Genomic DNA, 15,482 nt, shown 5'->3' with positions numbered 1-15,482 from the left:
GGGATTTTTATTTTGCAGCTGTGATTTTATGGGCAGGCAGCAAATAATGATGTGAACAGCATGGCTCAGCAGTACCATCTGTATTGCTTTGGGGTAGATGCTGACTGAAAACTTGGCTCATAATACACTTTGTTTCTTTTAAAAGAAGTGAAGTTTCTACTGAGACTTAAAATCTTCCTTTGACTAAGGCAAATATAAATTTCAATCTGGTAGCTCCTCATTTTGCATATGCAGCAAGAGACTCCCCTTTCTTCCTCGAAAATCAATGGTGTGGTTTGAGTCATGATTTCTTTTTGCGCAAGAGGGATTGACTGGTGTGTCAGAAGAGGGACAGACAGGATGAGAGACATGAAAATAATGTGGGAGAGGAGTGAAACAAAAAAGAAAGTAAAATTGGGTAATAAGGTAGAATAAGTCAACATACAGAAATAATTTAAGACCACCCAGCTGCAGCATAAGGATTCTTTTTTTTTTTTTTTTAACTTTTATGTATTCAGCTACAAGTTTAATTTGGACAAATACAGAGTTTTTTGTTACTTGATCGGTCCTTGCTGGAGCAATCTCAGTCCTGACAGATCCACCAAGGGAGCAAGAGCTGTGGACCAAGGAGCACTGGGTGTTGTGAGGAATTTCTCCATGGACAGGGCTGCCCAGCCCTGGCACAGCTGCCCAGGGCAGTGGTGGGGTCCCCATCCCTGGAGGGACTGAACAGCCCTGTGGATGTGGCACTTGGGGCTGTGGGATGGTGGCACTTGGTGGTCTGGGAGGGCTTTTCCAACCTCAACAATTTTAGGGTTCTGTGAGGAGTGATCCATGCTCTGGATGCTGCAATACCAGAGCCCTGCCAAATGAGAGAGGAGCTCATTCTTTTTTAACAGGAATTAGTCTCTCCATCGTGGGGTGTTTGCGGGTGGAATGTGAAATTCCAGAGGAGAAGGGTAGTGGTGCACGAGCTGACACACCCTGGAGTTATTTGGTCAAGTTCAAGTGGTACAAATTCCTGTCTCATCATTCAAAAGGCTAAAAATGGTCCAGACCACCTTTTTTTTTTTTTTTTTCTTTTTTCCCTTATAACTTATGCTCTGCAGATGGAACTGAGTCAGACAGATGTCATTCGAGTGATTATCCCTCTTGGCTCAGCCCTCCCCTTGCCTTGGTAGCTAAAGAAATCTTTGTAACCAGGGGATAATATTTTCTTCCAAAACCAGCTGCAGAGTGGAAACTGCTCCCCCAGATGCTTTACAGCATCTGTGCATCACAACTGTAGCTCAAAGCCTTATGGATAAATGTCTTCCCAGTTCAAGCATTTTGTTCTCAGCAAAATTGGTTTTTTAATTCCTAATTGATTTTTTCTGTTCACTGCTTCTCCTCAGTGCTCAGGACGTGCAAGTCCCCTTTCTACTCAGAGCTCTGTTTCCTTTTCTGTTCCTTCCAAACTGTTTTTCCCCTCATTTTTTTCTGCTTTGAAGTTAAGATGACAACAGTTTTTTTATCAAATGGAAACGGTGAAATACGGAATGTGAAACCATGAACTTATATTTAATACACATCCTTAGTGGTTACTCAGCAATGTCATTGTTCCAGAAAAGGTAATATGTAAGCATAAGAACTGATGGCAGTTCGTTTCCTACAGACTTTTGTGTAATGGTTGGTCAACGTTGGTGTCTAAGAGACAAGGTCTAATGGGGCTTTTCTCCTGGAAAGACCATTTATTCATAAGGCTGCCAGAGGGCAGGGCTGGATGGGAGATTGGGCAGGAGTTGTTCCCTGGGAGGGTGGGCAGGCCCTGGCACAGGGTGCCCAGAGCAGCTGGGGCTGCCCCTGGATCCCTGGCAGTGCCCAAGGCCAGGCTGGACATTGGGGCTGGGAGCAGCCTGGGACAGTGGGAGGTGTCCCTGCCATGGCAGGGGTGGCACTGGATAGGGTTTGATGTCCCTTCAACCCAAACCCTTCTGTGATTCCATGAGAGAGGAACCTTGGATTTAGGGTGGGAGGTCAGGTCAGTGCCTCCCTTGCCCTATTCACTTTCAGCTGGACCCTGTTGATTTTCCAGGTACATTGGATAGATGTACTGGGTTTAAATTAATCATGGTTGGCATCACTCAACATGTGCCAAATCCATTCCTGGTGGCAGGGAACTGTTCCATACATTAAGATGGATATTTGGAAGCTGTTCAATCTGTACACTTATTGCAGTGCTTGCAGGGTAATTATTTATGTGCGGAGCAAGGTCCTGATTTAGACAGAATTTCCTATTCTGTGATTTTTTGACTTCATAGCAAATACTGTAAAAATCCAACCTGATCTGAAATCCCCCCAGATGTTCTTTTCTCCTGAGGAATGGATGGGAAGGAGAGCAGGACCCACTTCCAACTGAGCCCAGACAGAGAATATTTATTGTTCTATGACTTCATTTATTTTGAAAATCAGTAACAAAACTGACTTTGAAAACTAAGAAGTTTTGGTACTTGCACAAACCGTTTTCAGTTCAGGCCCCTGATGATTCTATCTTGTTTTTGATTGGAGAAGCCAGTGAAAGTTCTGAGCTGTTTGTGTGAGCAGCAGCAGTGGCTGTGCTGCACAGAGCACTGTGTCCTCTCTGTGATAAGAACCCCTCCTGTGCTCCCTGCACAGCTCATTTTGTCCTTTTTCAATGCAGTCATTTCAGTGCTTTGGAACTTCTGGGTACTTATCCTGAATAACAGTTTCAGGTTTCCAAGCACAGACTGCAATTGCCAGGAAAAATAAACTTGCATTTTCAGCTCCTTCAGAGCAACTGTAACCAGGGGGGTTTTAAAGTGGGGCAACACTAAGAAATGGGGAAATAAAGCTTGTCCAGGGCATCCTGAAACACCATTTATATCAAGATATATTTAAAGTGCTAAAGGTTGTTGTATGAGTCTTTAATTTACAATTTTTGAAAGCTCTGTTCTTTCCTCTGGGTAGGATTTCTTTCTGTTTACCACAGTGTCTCAAAATGTCTTTTTTTTTTTCTTGTTCTGTAAAACAAGGTTCCTTAATTGGACTTAAACTGTTTGAGCAGGTGCTTGCGTGTTCCCTGCTTCAAGGTTAATAATTGGATCACTTGGAAAAGTCTGTTTCCCAATTTGATAAATGGCCTTTCTATTGGATCTGTGTTACATGCTCTGTGTTTTTTAATCTGTCCTGAGTCCTTCATACCTGGCGAAGGGGTGACATGTTCCACAGCACCCCAGTGCCATGGACCCCACATCAGCATCAGTCATGAATTATTTCTGTAGAGATTGCTGGATTACATCACCTTATTCACTCTCCCTCAGCTTGCCTGCTTCGCTTGGATATGAGTTGTCAGAAACCCACAGAAATAACATTTTTCTGGCACAGGCGATCTCAGATTCATTAATGAAATAACTTGATAAAACACAGCATTTCATTTTCAATGAATACATCAAACCTAACTCAGAAGTACTTTAGCATTTCAGTGGGAGTTCCCACATATCAAATTGCCAGAGTTAATGTATCTTGAAAGTTGGCAGTAGGGGAAGGTGCTGCTATAGCCGGGGTTCATTTTGCTAATGCGGATTTTTGTCTTTATTTGTTAAAACAACAACATCATCTGATCTTAAATGTTCCAAGGCAGTAAATGGTTTAAATTGTTTGGATTTATTATTATTTCTTAGTGTCACTGAGGGTTTTTTAGTTGGACTTGTTTCTTACAGACAATCTGAAGCATTTTCTCTCTTTGTAGATGCCCAGGGAGCAGACAGTGTGCAAATACTGCGGAGTCAGCTACCTGACACTCCACGAGTTTAAGGTGATGGAAGACAAAGTAAAAGCAATGGAGAAGGAGATTAAAGTTTATAAAGGAAGTCTAGAACGGGAGCAAAGGCTTCAGGCAGAATTGCAGGCTCTTCACCATGACCTTGAGCGCTGTCGAGCTGAGAGCGAATCCAAAACAGAAAGGTCAGAGCACATCATCTCCTCTGGTGATCCTCTCCTCTGTGTGGTAGGGAATTTCAGCCCAAAGCAGCTTAAAATACAAATAACATTTGTCTTTCTTTTCTCAGATGGCCCATATACACTGTAATACTTGATTTAAATCATCTTTATAGTATCCTTTGGAAGCAGGTTTAGAATTCCTGCGTAGTTTAGAAGCAATCAACATATTGAAGGTGAAGGAAGGGCCAGAAGGTACTCAGAGGGATTTCCCCTGCACACACTCTCAAAGGGAAATGATAAATATTTCATCTTATCATCTTGTAATAAAACTGTAACATTCCAAGTGAAATGCCACAGGACTGGGAGTTCCACAGTTCTGAAATTTGGGGTTTCTCTCTCCCAGTAAGAATTCCCAGTGATCCCTGGGAAGCTCAGGGTTCACTCTCTGTGGGCTGGTACAGAATGCTAAAGCAATGAGGAACCATTTGGGTACTGCTTGGGGCATTTTGCTTCAGAAACGGGAAGTTTCAAATCCTTACAGCTGGGAAGGCCCCAGTTAACGGGGCAGTTTTGTACCTTAAGAATTCCAGTAATGAACGACACATCTCAGAGCCACGTTTGAATTTTCAGGGCACAATTAGAACCTTCGAGTGTGTTCTTTCAGCTCATACTTACAGGGTTTGTGTCCTTTTCCATCCTCATATTTTGGAATCTATTGTTATGGTCCAGTAACTGATTACAGTAGGGCTATAAACAGTTGATGTTTATCATTAACGAGTAAAAGATACTTTAGAAAAATGCCATTTGCTCAAGTTTGCTACTGATGGATCGAGGCCAGAAACTTCTGGGTAATTTCTTGCTCATCTGACTCAAACTGCCAGAAGTTTTTTGTAAGAATGAGTTTCTAATTTTAATTATCAGCTCAGTTTGATTTTTGGGATCCCCAGGAGGGGTGTTCCTTGTGTGACTGACTCACGCCAAGTGATCTAGAGCTGAAGGTGCTCTTGAGATTGGACTGAAATGCTTTGGAAACCTGCTTTTTTTTGGAGAATCATTCAAACACTGCTAAACATTTACTTTGTTAATATATTTAGTTAGGCTTTTGCTTGCTAATATTACTAATAAAAGATTCATTTTAGAGCACAAGTTCCCACAAAAGTGAACAAAATGCATTTATCTTGTAAATTACTCATAATGTTTCTTGCAATATCTTTTTCATTAAAATTTAACACCTTCCACCCTCTCCTTCCCAATATTTAATATTTTCTGTGGTTTAATATCTATTTTTAAAGAGTGTGTTTGCTCCTTGTCCCTTTAATGACCCTGGGTAGCAGCTCTGGTGGCAGAATCCAGTGTGTGAGCAAATGCACTGACAGCACCTTCTTGTTGAGGATCATTTGCCAGAGCTAAACTTTAAATTTTCATTGAGCCGACTTTTTGTAGTAAAGCTGGAACAGTTAATAAAATTTTTATCTCTGCACTTTTCCCCCCAAGGCTCCACTCGATTTAAAAGCTGCTGAAATCAAGTGGAATACTTGCAGTAGGCTTCAGTTCCAGCCATAAATCAACCATTGTGCCTTGTTAAGTAACTTGTCTGAATATTCCTTATCTCCTCCTTGCTGTCCTGGGCCTCTCTGACTACCTTGTGCTTTGGCATAAACTATTCAACATCCAGGGTCTGGCCAGGCTGACAAATCACTGCTCCCAGAAGCCAAACATGCCTTTTTCTTACTTTTATCTCTGCCAGACAAAGGGACTGACTCTCTCTTATCAGTTGCAGACTGTTTCGGTTTTCTGCTCCCTCTAGGTTCAAGTAATCCTATTTGTACCTGTGGTTAACCTTGAAAGCCACCTGGGAGTTTACCCATCCTCTCCTTTGGGATCCTGGCAAGAGAAGGGGAATTAACTGCACTGATTGCACTCAGCTGTTCAACCTGATTCTGTGTTAAAATCACTTCAGTCGTGATAAGTAATTGAATTATTATTAATTTAATTAGCAAAGTTCTTGCCACGTCCAGTATAGGAAATGGAAAGTAGGTGTAAATGCCAGAGATGTCCTCAAGTGCCACATCCACACATATCTTGGGCACTGCCAGGGGTGGTGACTTCATCACTTTCTGAAGTGAAAATGAGCAGCTCCTGGCTGTGAAATGAAAATGAGCAGCTCCTGGCTCTGGGCAGCTCCCAAAGTTTCATGGAAGTGAAAATACTGTGGTGGAGCTTTTTTTGGACAGTGTGTTCCAGGCTCCTCAGTGCATCCTGTCCTTGCTGCCAGTGCTCCTCCATCCCACAGGGGTCCTGTGCCAGGGAGTGCAAGGGTTATTTCTTGTGATTATTTCTTGTGGTGTGAAACAAGACGGGAGTGGCTCCTCATTGCTTTGGGACAATGAGGGCGTTTGCAGCTCCTGCTGGATTTCCTCGTGCTATTCCTCTCCTGTCAGCACTGGGAGTGAACGTGTCCTAACCCACCTCCCACGATTCCTCCTGTATTCCCCAGGAACACGTGCTGGATGCAGGGATGGGCTGTGAACTGTAGGACAGGGGATGAGATCGCTGTGTTCCCACCATTCTCTAAATGCCAGCCCTTAATGATCCATTGAACTTTTCCTTTTTGCTAAAAAGCCTCAAAATAACGTGTTTATTCCCCTTCCTTCTGATGGTGACAGTGAAGTGCAACTTTCTTGCCTTTTCCACCGGTTCTCTTGTGTGTGACTGACCAGGACATGCTGAAAACATCCCTTTAATGTCAGCTCTGGAATGGAAAGAGGAAGAAAATGTATCTCTCCTTATTTACCAGTTTCTTTTTAAGCCAAAAGATCTTCAAATACTGCCCATTCTAAAACAAGAATGGAAAATGAGCATCTGGCTTTCCCTGATTCCCAGAGTCTGGATTTGTTATTGGTCAGTGATAAATCACTGCTTTTTTCCTCATCTGCAAACACAGATTTGAGTTCCTGTAGCTGTTAAGGGGATGGACATTTCCTTGTGAGTGGCAACACTTCTGCTCCCAACCACAATCCAACAGATTTTATTCTCTCCCCTCCTGCTCTCCACCTCCTGGAAATTTGCAGGTAGCAATGGGTAAAATTTCCTAAAAATGTAATGCCAGAAATGTCTTAATTTTTTTTTTGTGTTCCAGTGATCACAATTGAGCCCCAAAATCTTGCTTTTTAATCCCCAGATGTTCAGTTCTGATTTTGTCAGAGCTCTGCAGACCCAGGTTTCTTAACCAGACTAATATTTTTTTAAATGTGCATTTTGATGCTGATCTATGTGATAACAGTAACTAATGCACTGTCATAGTTTGGTTTAATTTTTATATATATTTTTAGTATGAATCAATCTCATTCCCTTCTGCTGCTTAAAATTGAAGCCAAGGCTGATGTAGAGCTTCTGTGAGCCTTTGGTTTTGTAAAATACTTGTCTATTCAAATATTATTTATTTACTTGTGGCAATGAGTCACCAGTAGACAAATAGATCATTTTCTCTGCGTGAACAGTAAGTGTTGAAAGCTTAAGCAGGGGCTGGTTTAAACAGTTGCTTGTCACTGGAGTTGTATTTTTGGGGCTGGAAGGCTGCTTTAGGATGGTTATCTACAGAAAACAGCTGGGGCTGATGTGCTGTGTGGGATTCTTCCCTCACATGTACCACATGAAGGGAATTGGATTCAGCTCTTTTATTCCCGTGCAGTTCCGTTCATTTCCTGACAATTACAGCAGTAAGTGCTGAACTGTTGAAAGAGCAGTGTTTAAACTGTGTTTATTTACACTGTGGGAGCTGTGCCTGAAAAACAAACCGGTGCTGTAATGAAAAGTTCCCAAGGTAAATGTTAGAGGCGAAGAACGCCGTGAGGGGATGGTTCTGGAGGTGTTTGCTGTGCCTGAGGCCAGGGAGAGGACTGGGAAAGCTGAAACCAAAGTTGGAGGCTGATTATTGGTGCAAACAATTCTGATTATTGTATTTACATCTATAGGATAAAAACCCTAACAGTGGAACTTAAAACCAAGCAGGAGGAGATGAAAACCGTGAAAGCTGATCTGCAGTATTTCCAGGAGGAGAAGGAAGCTGCCTACAAGCAGTCACAGGTCCTCAGGTGAGAACCCAAAAAGAAATGCTGATGTTGGAAATGCTCTATTTCTTACATATATATTGTTTATAAAGATTCACCAGAAACCTAGTTAAACATGATTACTCTGATTTCTCAATGAAAAATGATTGTACAATTTCCTGTCCATTTTTCTTCATTTATGCATAAAAGCTCTAAACATTTAGATGGTGAAACTTATTATACATACATTCAATACACAGCACCTTTCAAACACTAAATTATTGTAACCCAATGCAGTATAAATTATCAGAGAATGGGAAAGGAGTTGTCAAGCTTTGTCTAATTCTCAAGTTTTATTTATAAAATAATTTATAAATATATATTGGGGTCCCTCCCCTGCCATGTAGCCTGGGAGATACCATGAATCTGTTGATATATACTTCATTTTCCATGGGACTCCTGGTTTGAAATATACTTGTTGCAGTAATCCCCGCTGCAACAAATATACATCTGGTGTTTTTTCTCTCTTGCAGAAATACCTTGGAACACCACTGCTCCACTCTGAACAAGGCTGTCTCACTGTTCCCTTTCATTAGAAGTGAATTAGACAGTGTTAAAGAGGTCATCTCCACCAACCTGGAGAACTTTGCTGCCATGAAGGAAGAAATTTCTCTGCAAATAAAAGCCATGAGCAAAGAAGCTCTGACAGGTAAAGCATCTTGCAACCATTTTGGGCAAGAGAAAATAGGATACTCCAGGGTGATGGTCCAGCATCCTGCTGGGAGCTGCTGGAGTGTCCTGCAGTGCTGCCTCCCAAACTGGACAGGCTGCACCCCTTCCCTTGGCCAGGGAGCCACGAGCAAACCCACACCCAACATCAGCAACTACTCCCCCCTGCCATTTCTGAGTAAGAACAAACTTTGCCAGATACAGCCTTCCTTATCTGAGGGGTCTCTGGGCCTGGAGGGGGCACGGAGCAGCCCCTGGGTGGGGATCATTCCCTTGGCCCCCAGCCTGCTTCCTGCTCCAACAAGGGCAGCCTTCAGGGAAAGGGGAGCTGGGAGCGAGGCACAACCGAGGGCTTGTTCAGGAGAGGTCGTGCCCGGCCTCAGGCTGAAACTCAGACTGATCCTTGAATGCCACTTGTGCTGTGCCTCAGCTGAGATTGGTTTCACTCAAGAGAGTGTGCAGTGGTGCAGTTACAGACTGCAATATCCAGAGCTTCCCCACTGGCCCTGTGCCTACTTCTACAGCTTTACAGGCCTTTAGACATATTCCCTTCCTTGTAGTTGTTCAGTGTGGATGAGTGGATGAGCTGCTGTTTCATAGAATCACAAAATCACAGAATATCCTGAGTTGGAGGGGATCCACAAGCATCAAGTCCAGCTCCCGGCCATGCACAGAACACCCCAAAGATCCCACTGTTGACCAAATTAACCTCTGGGGATCGGTTTGGTCAGGGTTATCAGGCAGTAAAGAAGGAGGTGAGCTGATGTCATGCTTTCCTTCCTTGGAGAAGGGCTTTGAGGGCAGGGTGGGGGATGTGCATCTCCCACCTCCCTCTGTCCCTGTGAGTTCCGGTGCAAATCCACAGCTCCAGTGAAACCTGTGTGCAGGGAGCAGCTCAGGAATCCCAGAGCTGTCTGACACAACAGCTGCCCGGTGGGACATGAGCAGGGAATTTTCAATGATTGCATTGTTCCCACTGGAAGGACTCCGGGGGCAGCTGTGCCTGGAGTGGCACGAACCCACTGAGGCAGCACCAGCAGGGAGCTGGGGGCCCTGGGCCCCAAAGGGCTCCTGCCTGCTGGAGATGAGTGTGACCAGAACATCCCTCCCTGATATTCACTCTTTGTGAGACCAGTGGATTGAAGTGTCAATTGAAGGTTCATGTGTCCTGAGGATTCCCCTCTCTTCCTGGGCTCATTCCCTGTCTGCTTCTGGCTGAAGGGAATGGCAGCACATGTCCCTGCAGGCATCTTCAGCATCAGAGGGATGCACACATTTCAAAGCTTCTTTTCTGGAGAATTCCTTGTTCTGTTTGCTGTAGTACTCCAAATACACAGAGCACCTGTATGGATGCAGGAGTGGAGCCTTTCTTACACAGGCTGTGTACCCCTCATCCAACATATCCCACTTCAGACTAGTGCCACACCAGGAATATCACATCCATCCTCAAATCCAGCTTTCTAAATCAGAACAATTTAGCCCCACTTACTTTTGTTGGCCTGTGAATGCCAGTTAAAAGCTTTCATGTTCTGTTGTACTGCTTTTTCATTATTAACATAAAATAGCAACAGTCTACACGGATTTGTTTTGCCTCCTCAGAAATACCCAAATTGAACCAAAGATTGGCAAAATCCCAGCGGGAGAACGAATGTCTCCAGGAGAAGGTGAAACACCTCACTGGAGTGGCTGACACAGTCGAGCTGAAAACTCAACAGCTCCAAACTTCCCTTCAGCAGGTGAACGAGCTCCAGAGCCGGTGCCGTGAGCTACAGAAGGAAACTCTGGGTAAGAGAAGTTTTTATCCTTTCTAGCAAAAAATCCGAGGAAAAAAATGCAGAAAAAAATGTTTTTAAAAGCACCAAAGTGGTGGTTGTTAGTGTGAAAAGACTCAATAGGCCTGAATAAAAGGTGGGTGTTGTGCAGTCAGAAGGAGGGACTGTCATTCCAGGGAGTCTGGAACCCTGCTGGCAGCACCAGGCAGCTGGCAGGGAGGGCACATGAAGGAAAAGAGGAAAGTGATGAAGGTGGTGGAATACAATCCTGCTGTGAATTGTCCATCTTAGGTAGAACATTAGGGACAAGGCTCTGAGGGTAAAATTCAAAGAATTGGTCTCATTTTGAGGGCAGGACCAGGAAGGACTTCTGGCTCTCAGAACAGGATTCAAAAGCAGGCCAGGCCCTTTTCTCTGAGAGTCACTGAACAGGAGACTCTCTAATGATCCACCCTTGATTGTGTCTCAGGAAGCAGAGAATGCTCTTGAAAAGGGTGAGAGCAGTGACAGCACTTGAAATGATATCCTGGGAGCTCTGTGCAGAGAATAACTCACTACAGAAGGGTTATTTATATTGGTATCTCTTGGATCTCTTTTTCCTTGCGCTCACAGCCCTGGCTCAGAGGTCTTTTAAGACCCTGGGAACACGTTTGAGGTTGTGCTGTTCAGGCATGGTTTGGAGTCCCCAGGCTGGCACAGCAATCCCCATCTGCCTTGTGCTGAGTGTGGGCACACATGGAAAGGAGCAGCAGGTCACAGTGGTGGGCATGGTGGGGGAACTTCACTGGTCCTCCAGAACCAGTGAGAACAGCAGATGTGAGATCCCATCCACCGAGTTACCAACCCCTGGTGCTGAGGATGTGCAGTGTTATCTATTCTTCTATTGTAATAATATAATAATATCTTATATATTAATATCAAATTGGTTTATTTTTATAACAATACTGCCAAAGAGCTCCAGCAAAGACATCTTCTGTCTTTGTAGAAATAATAAGAAGCAGTGGACATAAAATCTCATCAGATGATCTCTCACACTGAAATAAGTGAGTTAGCATCATAACATCAAACAGTTGTATTGTTATATTTATGCTGATACAAAAGCTGCCCTTGGCTCGAGTTCCCTTTTCCCCTCTATTTACTCCAGAGGTTCCTGCAAACAGTGAGTTCTGGGTTTGTTCATGAACATGGCAAGCAAACACTTTCATTTTCAGCTTTGCCCCCCTTTAACTCCATGCAGAATTGCCTTGTTCTTCTCTTAAAAGAGAAGTTTTTGCATTCTCTATTTTATTTTGGTTTTTTGAGATTATTCAATGTGTTCTACATTTTTGGGGGGCCTGCATGTATTTTTGGCCTCCTGGATCTTCTCAAAACCTGCATTTGCTTCCCTAAATTGGCATGTTGCATCAGCCCATCACAACTAATTATCACAGAATCCTGGCATGGTTTGGGTTGGGAGGGACCTTAAAGCTCATCCATTCCCACCTCCTGCCATGGGCAGGGACACCTTCCACTATCCCAGGTTGAAAATTTGCAGTGAAATATAAAATAACAGAGATTTTATGGAGAAAACACAGCTAAAACATCATGTATGGCATTCATACAGAATATTAGGACCCTGCAAAATCTTAATGATGAGTAAAAATACCATCTAAGCTGGTTGATGTTTTATGTGAGACATTTTTAAATGTATTAATAAAAACGTAGCAGTCACTTGCTAATAAATCAGTTATTAAGAAGCAGTAAAACGTTTGATTTGGGTATCCAGAAGGAGGTTTCAAGGCAGGAAAGCTGCTGGCTCAGGCATTTGGATTCTACCCTTCCTGAATGGATCAGTAAAACACAAATCCAGGAGGATTTGAAGGGGTCTGGCTCTCGGGAACACGTTGCTGGAGATAAAAATGGTTCTCTTTGAAATACCAAACATGATTTTGCTCATGAAACAAGCATTAAATATGAAATTAGTTTCCCATTGAGTTAAAATAAATGAGTGGGAACAAACATCTTCCTGGAAATCAGTCCCAGGGAGTGGATTTGCACTGTCCAAAGTCAGGGTGTAGGAAATCAGCCACGTCCAGAGTGTCCATGCTTTGGGGGGAGCTTGGGGGTTTGCTTTATTTCGCTTTTTTCCCTCCCACAAACTACTCCAACATCCCTCTTTGGTACTGAAACAGTTTGACACTCCAGCAACAATAAAAACTACCAGGATTTGTGATTTCTGTGTCTTTAAAGGATTTTCCTTTCTGTAACCAGTATTTTGAGGATTTTTCTGTTGCATATTTCTCACAGAATTGTAAAGTTGGGATTATTTCCCATCATAGCAGGCATTTGCAAGAGCAGGAACCAAGCAGTTGTTTCTCCTGTTGTTTTTTGTTCTCGTGCTTGGTGTGACTCTCTGAAGATTCCCTTTGTAGGGGATTTGTGGGATCAGTTTGATTGCTGGGTTCAAGCCACTTTTCAGCCTCATGGGGCATCACCCAGTTAGAGGGAGGTGACAGGTCTGGACAAATGCTCAACACAGGGCGAGGTCTGCAGCATAATTGTCTAATCAAACAGACTCCCCAGATTAAAAATCAATAATGGTGATAATGTGTCTGTTCTTAGTGCTGGGAGCAGCAGGGCTGCAGTAGCACATGCTCCTAAAAGATTTCTGCTTTCATTTTATTACCAGCCAAATCCTTTACTTAATCACAGATAAAGAATCATTTTTCTTCCCCAAGTCCTTGTGGTTTTTCTTTAGCCCATCACAGCTCTGGCCTTGCTCTGGGCGGGTTGAAATTGCTGGTGATGCTCACGAAATCTGAATTTTCAGTCTTTTGCTGCTCCTGCTCCATAGGCTACTTCAGCCCCTAAACAGAAACTTCGTGGTGTGCTGCCATAGTGAGGCTGATGGGAGATGATGGAAAACTGCAGGCAGCTGGAGGAGCTGGGGGGCTGGAGAGGGGAATGTTAGCACTCCTCATGGAAAGGAGGTGTTTTCATCTCCTGAAGTGTATTTAGTGGCACTTTAAAGACCACTTGGAAGAGCTTTGAAAATGCAAAGGGGGAATAGTTTCCTGCAGTTTTAGGTAGGCTGCAGTTCAAACAGCCCCTGTTCATGCTACAAGTGCTGTTGAAATGTATTTTTTTATGAATTCCAGCTGCGGTGGGAAGGCTTGGAAGGGTGAGAGCTGGGGAATGCAGGGCTGCTGTTGGAGCAGAGTGTGACGAGGCAATGGCTCATTAGTGCTTTTCAGCAGGCTCAGTGCAGGAGGAGGCACAAGAATGGATGGAAAACAGTCCCAGTTCCCTGCCACGAGGGGTTGGGATCAGGCTGCTTCGGAGTGTGACTTAGAGAAGGTCCACACTTTGCTTCTGGAGGAAAAGCAGGAAGTCAGGTTCTCCTGTGGAGCCAGGCTGGGAAAAGGGAAGGCTCCAGGGAGAGCTCAGAGCCCCCTCCAGGGCCTAAAGGGGCTCCAGGAGAGCTGCAGAGGGACTGGGGACAAGGCATGGAGGGACAGGAGCCAGGGAATGGCTTCCCACTGCCAGAGGGCAGGGCTGGATGGGAGATTGGGAAGGAATTGTTCCCTGGGAGGGTGGGCAGGCCCTGGCACAGGGTGCCCAGAGCAGCTGGGGCTGCCCCTGGATCCCTGGCAGTGCCCAAGGCCAGGCTGGACATTGGGGCTGGGAGCAGCCTGGGACAGTGGGAGGTGTCCCTGCCCATGGCAGGGGTGGCACTGGGTGGGCTTTGAGGTCCCTTCCAACCCAAACCATAATTCCCATAATTCTATGTTAAAGGACATGTCTTTATTGTATTTTGTTTTGTCTGCTTGGCCTAAACACTGAGGGTAAAAAATTGTCTCCAAGGAAAATTAAGGTCAGAATCTCTTTTTTTTTTTTCCTGTTCAGTTTTCCCAGCCAATAAGTAAGGACAGTATTTCAAAGCAATTTTAATGTGTAGGAGAAGCAGGTCTGTAGGAATTTTGACATATCCCAAATAGCTTGGCTTCAAAAAGGCAGGAATACAGGCAGAAAAATTCAGGCTTTAGACCCAATCCTTTGATGCTGGAGTGTGAACTCTGGCCATGGGTGAGCAAATCCAATCCTTCTGAATGCAGGAGTGCTTGTAATGTGTCACTGGGGGACTGGGAGGGGAGCAGGCTTTGCCAAGATAACATTTGTTCCCTTCTTTAAAGATTTTTTAAGGTCTTGGAGATTGTCATGTTTGCATGGTTGCAGTTGTTGGTTTATTCTGTTGAGGGCACCGAGGCTGCCCTTGATTTGTGTCACTCAAAACTATTTAGAATCTGGTCCCTTTTTCTGCTTTTTCTCTGCTGGTTTTCTCTATGAAGGTAAAAGAATTGAGCAGAGGGCCAGAAAGCTCAGCCTGGCAGTGGTCAGCAACATGTGCTGGGGGAGATAAGCCCCAGTCCCTCCTTTCCTGGCACATCCTCCTGGTTCCTGGCAGCTTTCAGTGATTTGGACACTTCCTGATGGCACTGGTGAGGTCTCCAGAAGGATGTAAATCTGGAGTCCATCCCTGGGCTCCTTCCAGACTTTTGTGAGTCACAAATAAAAAGAAGGACTTTCTTGTACAGACAAAAAAAAAATATCTTAAGAGAACACAGTACATGAAATATTATAAATACAAATAATTAGTTCTGTTCTGTGCAGGGACTTGGGGTGTTACTTCACTTCTTTGGTCTCCTTAGAAACACGTGGTGAGGCCACGTTTTCCTGCTCTGACACTGTAATTTTTCATGGATGTATTTCATATTTCTCACAGATTGTCTGCTATGCTCTTTAAATAAATGTACTGGAAACTGTGTTAAGTGTACATCTGAATTTGGGCTGGCAATAATGTTCTGAGAAAAATGAAATATTTTTGCCCCTTTTGACACAGCTCATTGGCCAAACTCAGGGTCCATACAAGGGGTGTTATTTAGTAGGTTTTAAATAATTGCTGCAACCCCCTGTTGCCCAGAATACCACAGAAATCCAGCAAGAGGGGCTGGGTTCCAGTCTGCCTTGGCCAGGG

General features: G+C 44.1%; 1 protein-coding gene across 9 annotated transcripts in view; it reads left to right on the top strand.

Moving 5' to 3' along the window:
* The window catches only part of LEKR1 (leucine, glutamate and lysine rich 1), a 36,041-nt gene that overhangs the window by 4,880 nt on the left and 15,679 nt on the right, over positions 1–15,482 (top strand). For 8 of the 9 annotated variants that reach the window (XM_032119828.1, XM_032119819.1, XM_032119822.1 and 5 more), the window contains 4 exons: positions 3,728–3,942; positions 7,893–8,012; positions 8,501–8,676; positions 10,296–10,481. In XM_032119828.1, the coding sequence (XP_031975719.1) occupies positions 3,728–3,942; positions 7,893–8,012; positions 8,501–8,676; positions 10,296–10,481 (697 nt within the window). Of the gene's footprint in view, positions 1–3,727; positions 3,943–5,385; positions 6,990–7,892; positions 8,013–8,500; positions 8,677–10,295; positions 10,482–15,482 lie in introns of those variants that run through there. The other variant, XM_032119829.1, reaches the window with a different exon arrangement.

The sequence above is a fragment of the Corvus moneduloides genome, chromosome 10 (genome assembly GCF_009650955.1).
Source record: "Corvus moneduloides isolate bCorMon1 chromosome 10, bCorMon1.pri, whole genome shotgun sequence".
NCBI lineage: Eukaryota > Metazoa > Chordata > Aves > Passeriformes > Corvidae > Corvus > Corvus moneduloides.
Note: the sequence above shows the minus strand (reverse complement) of the source record. Positions and strands in the feature narration are given on the sequence as shown.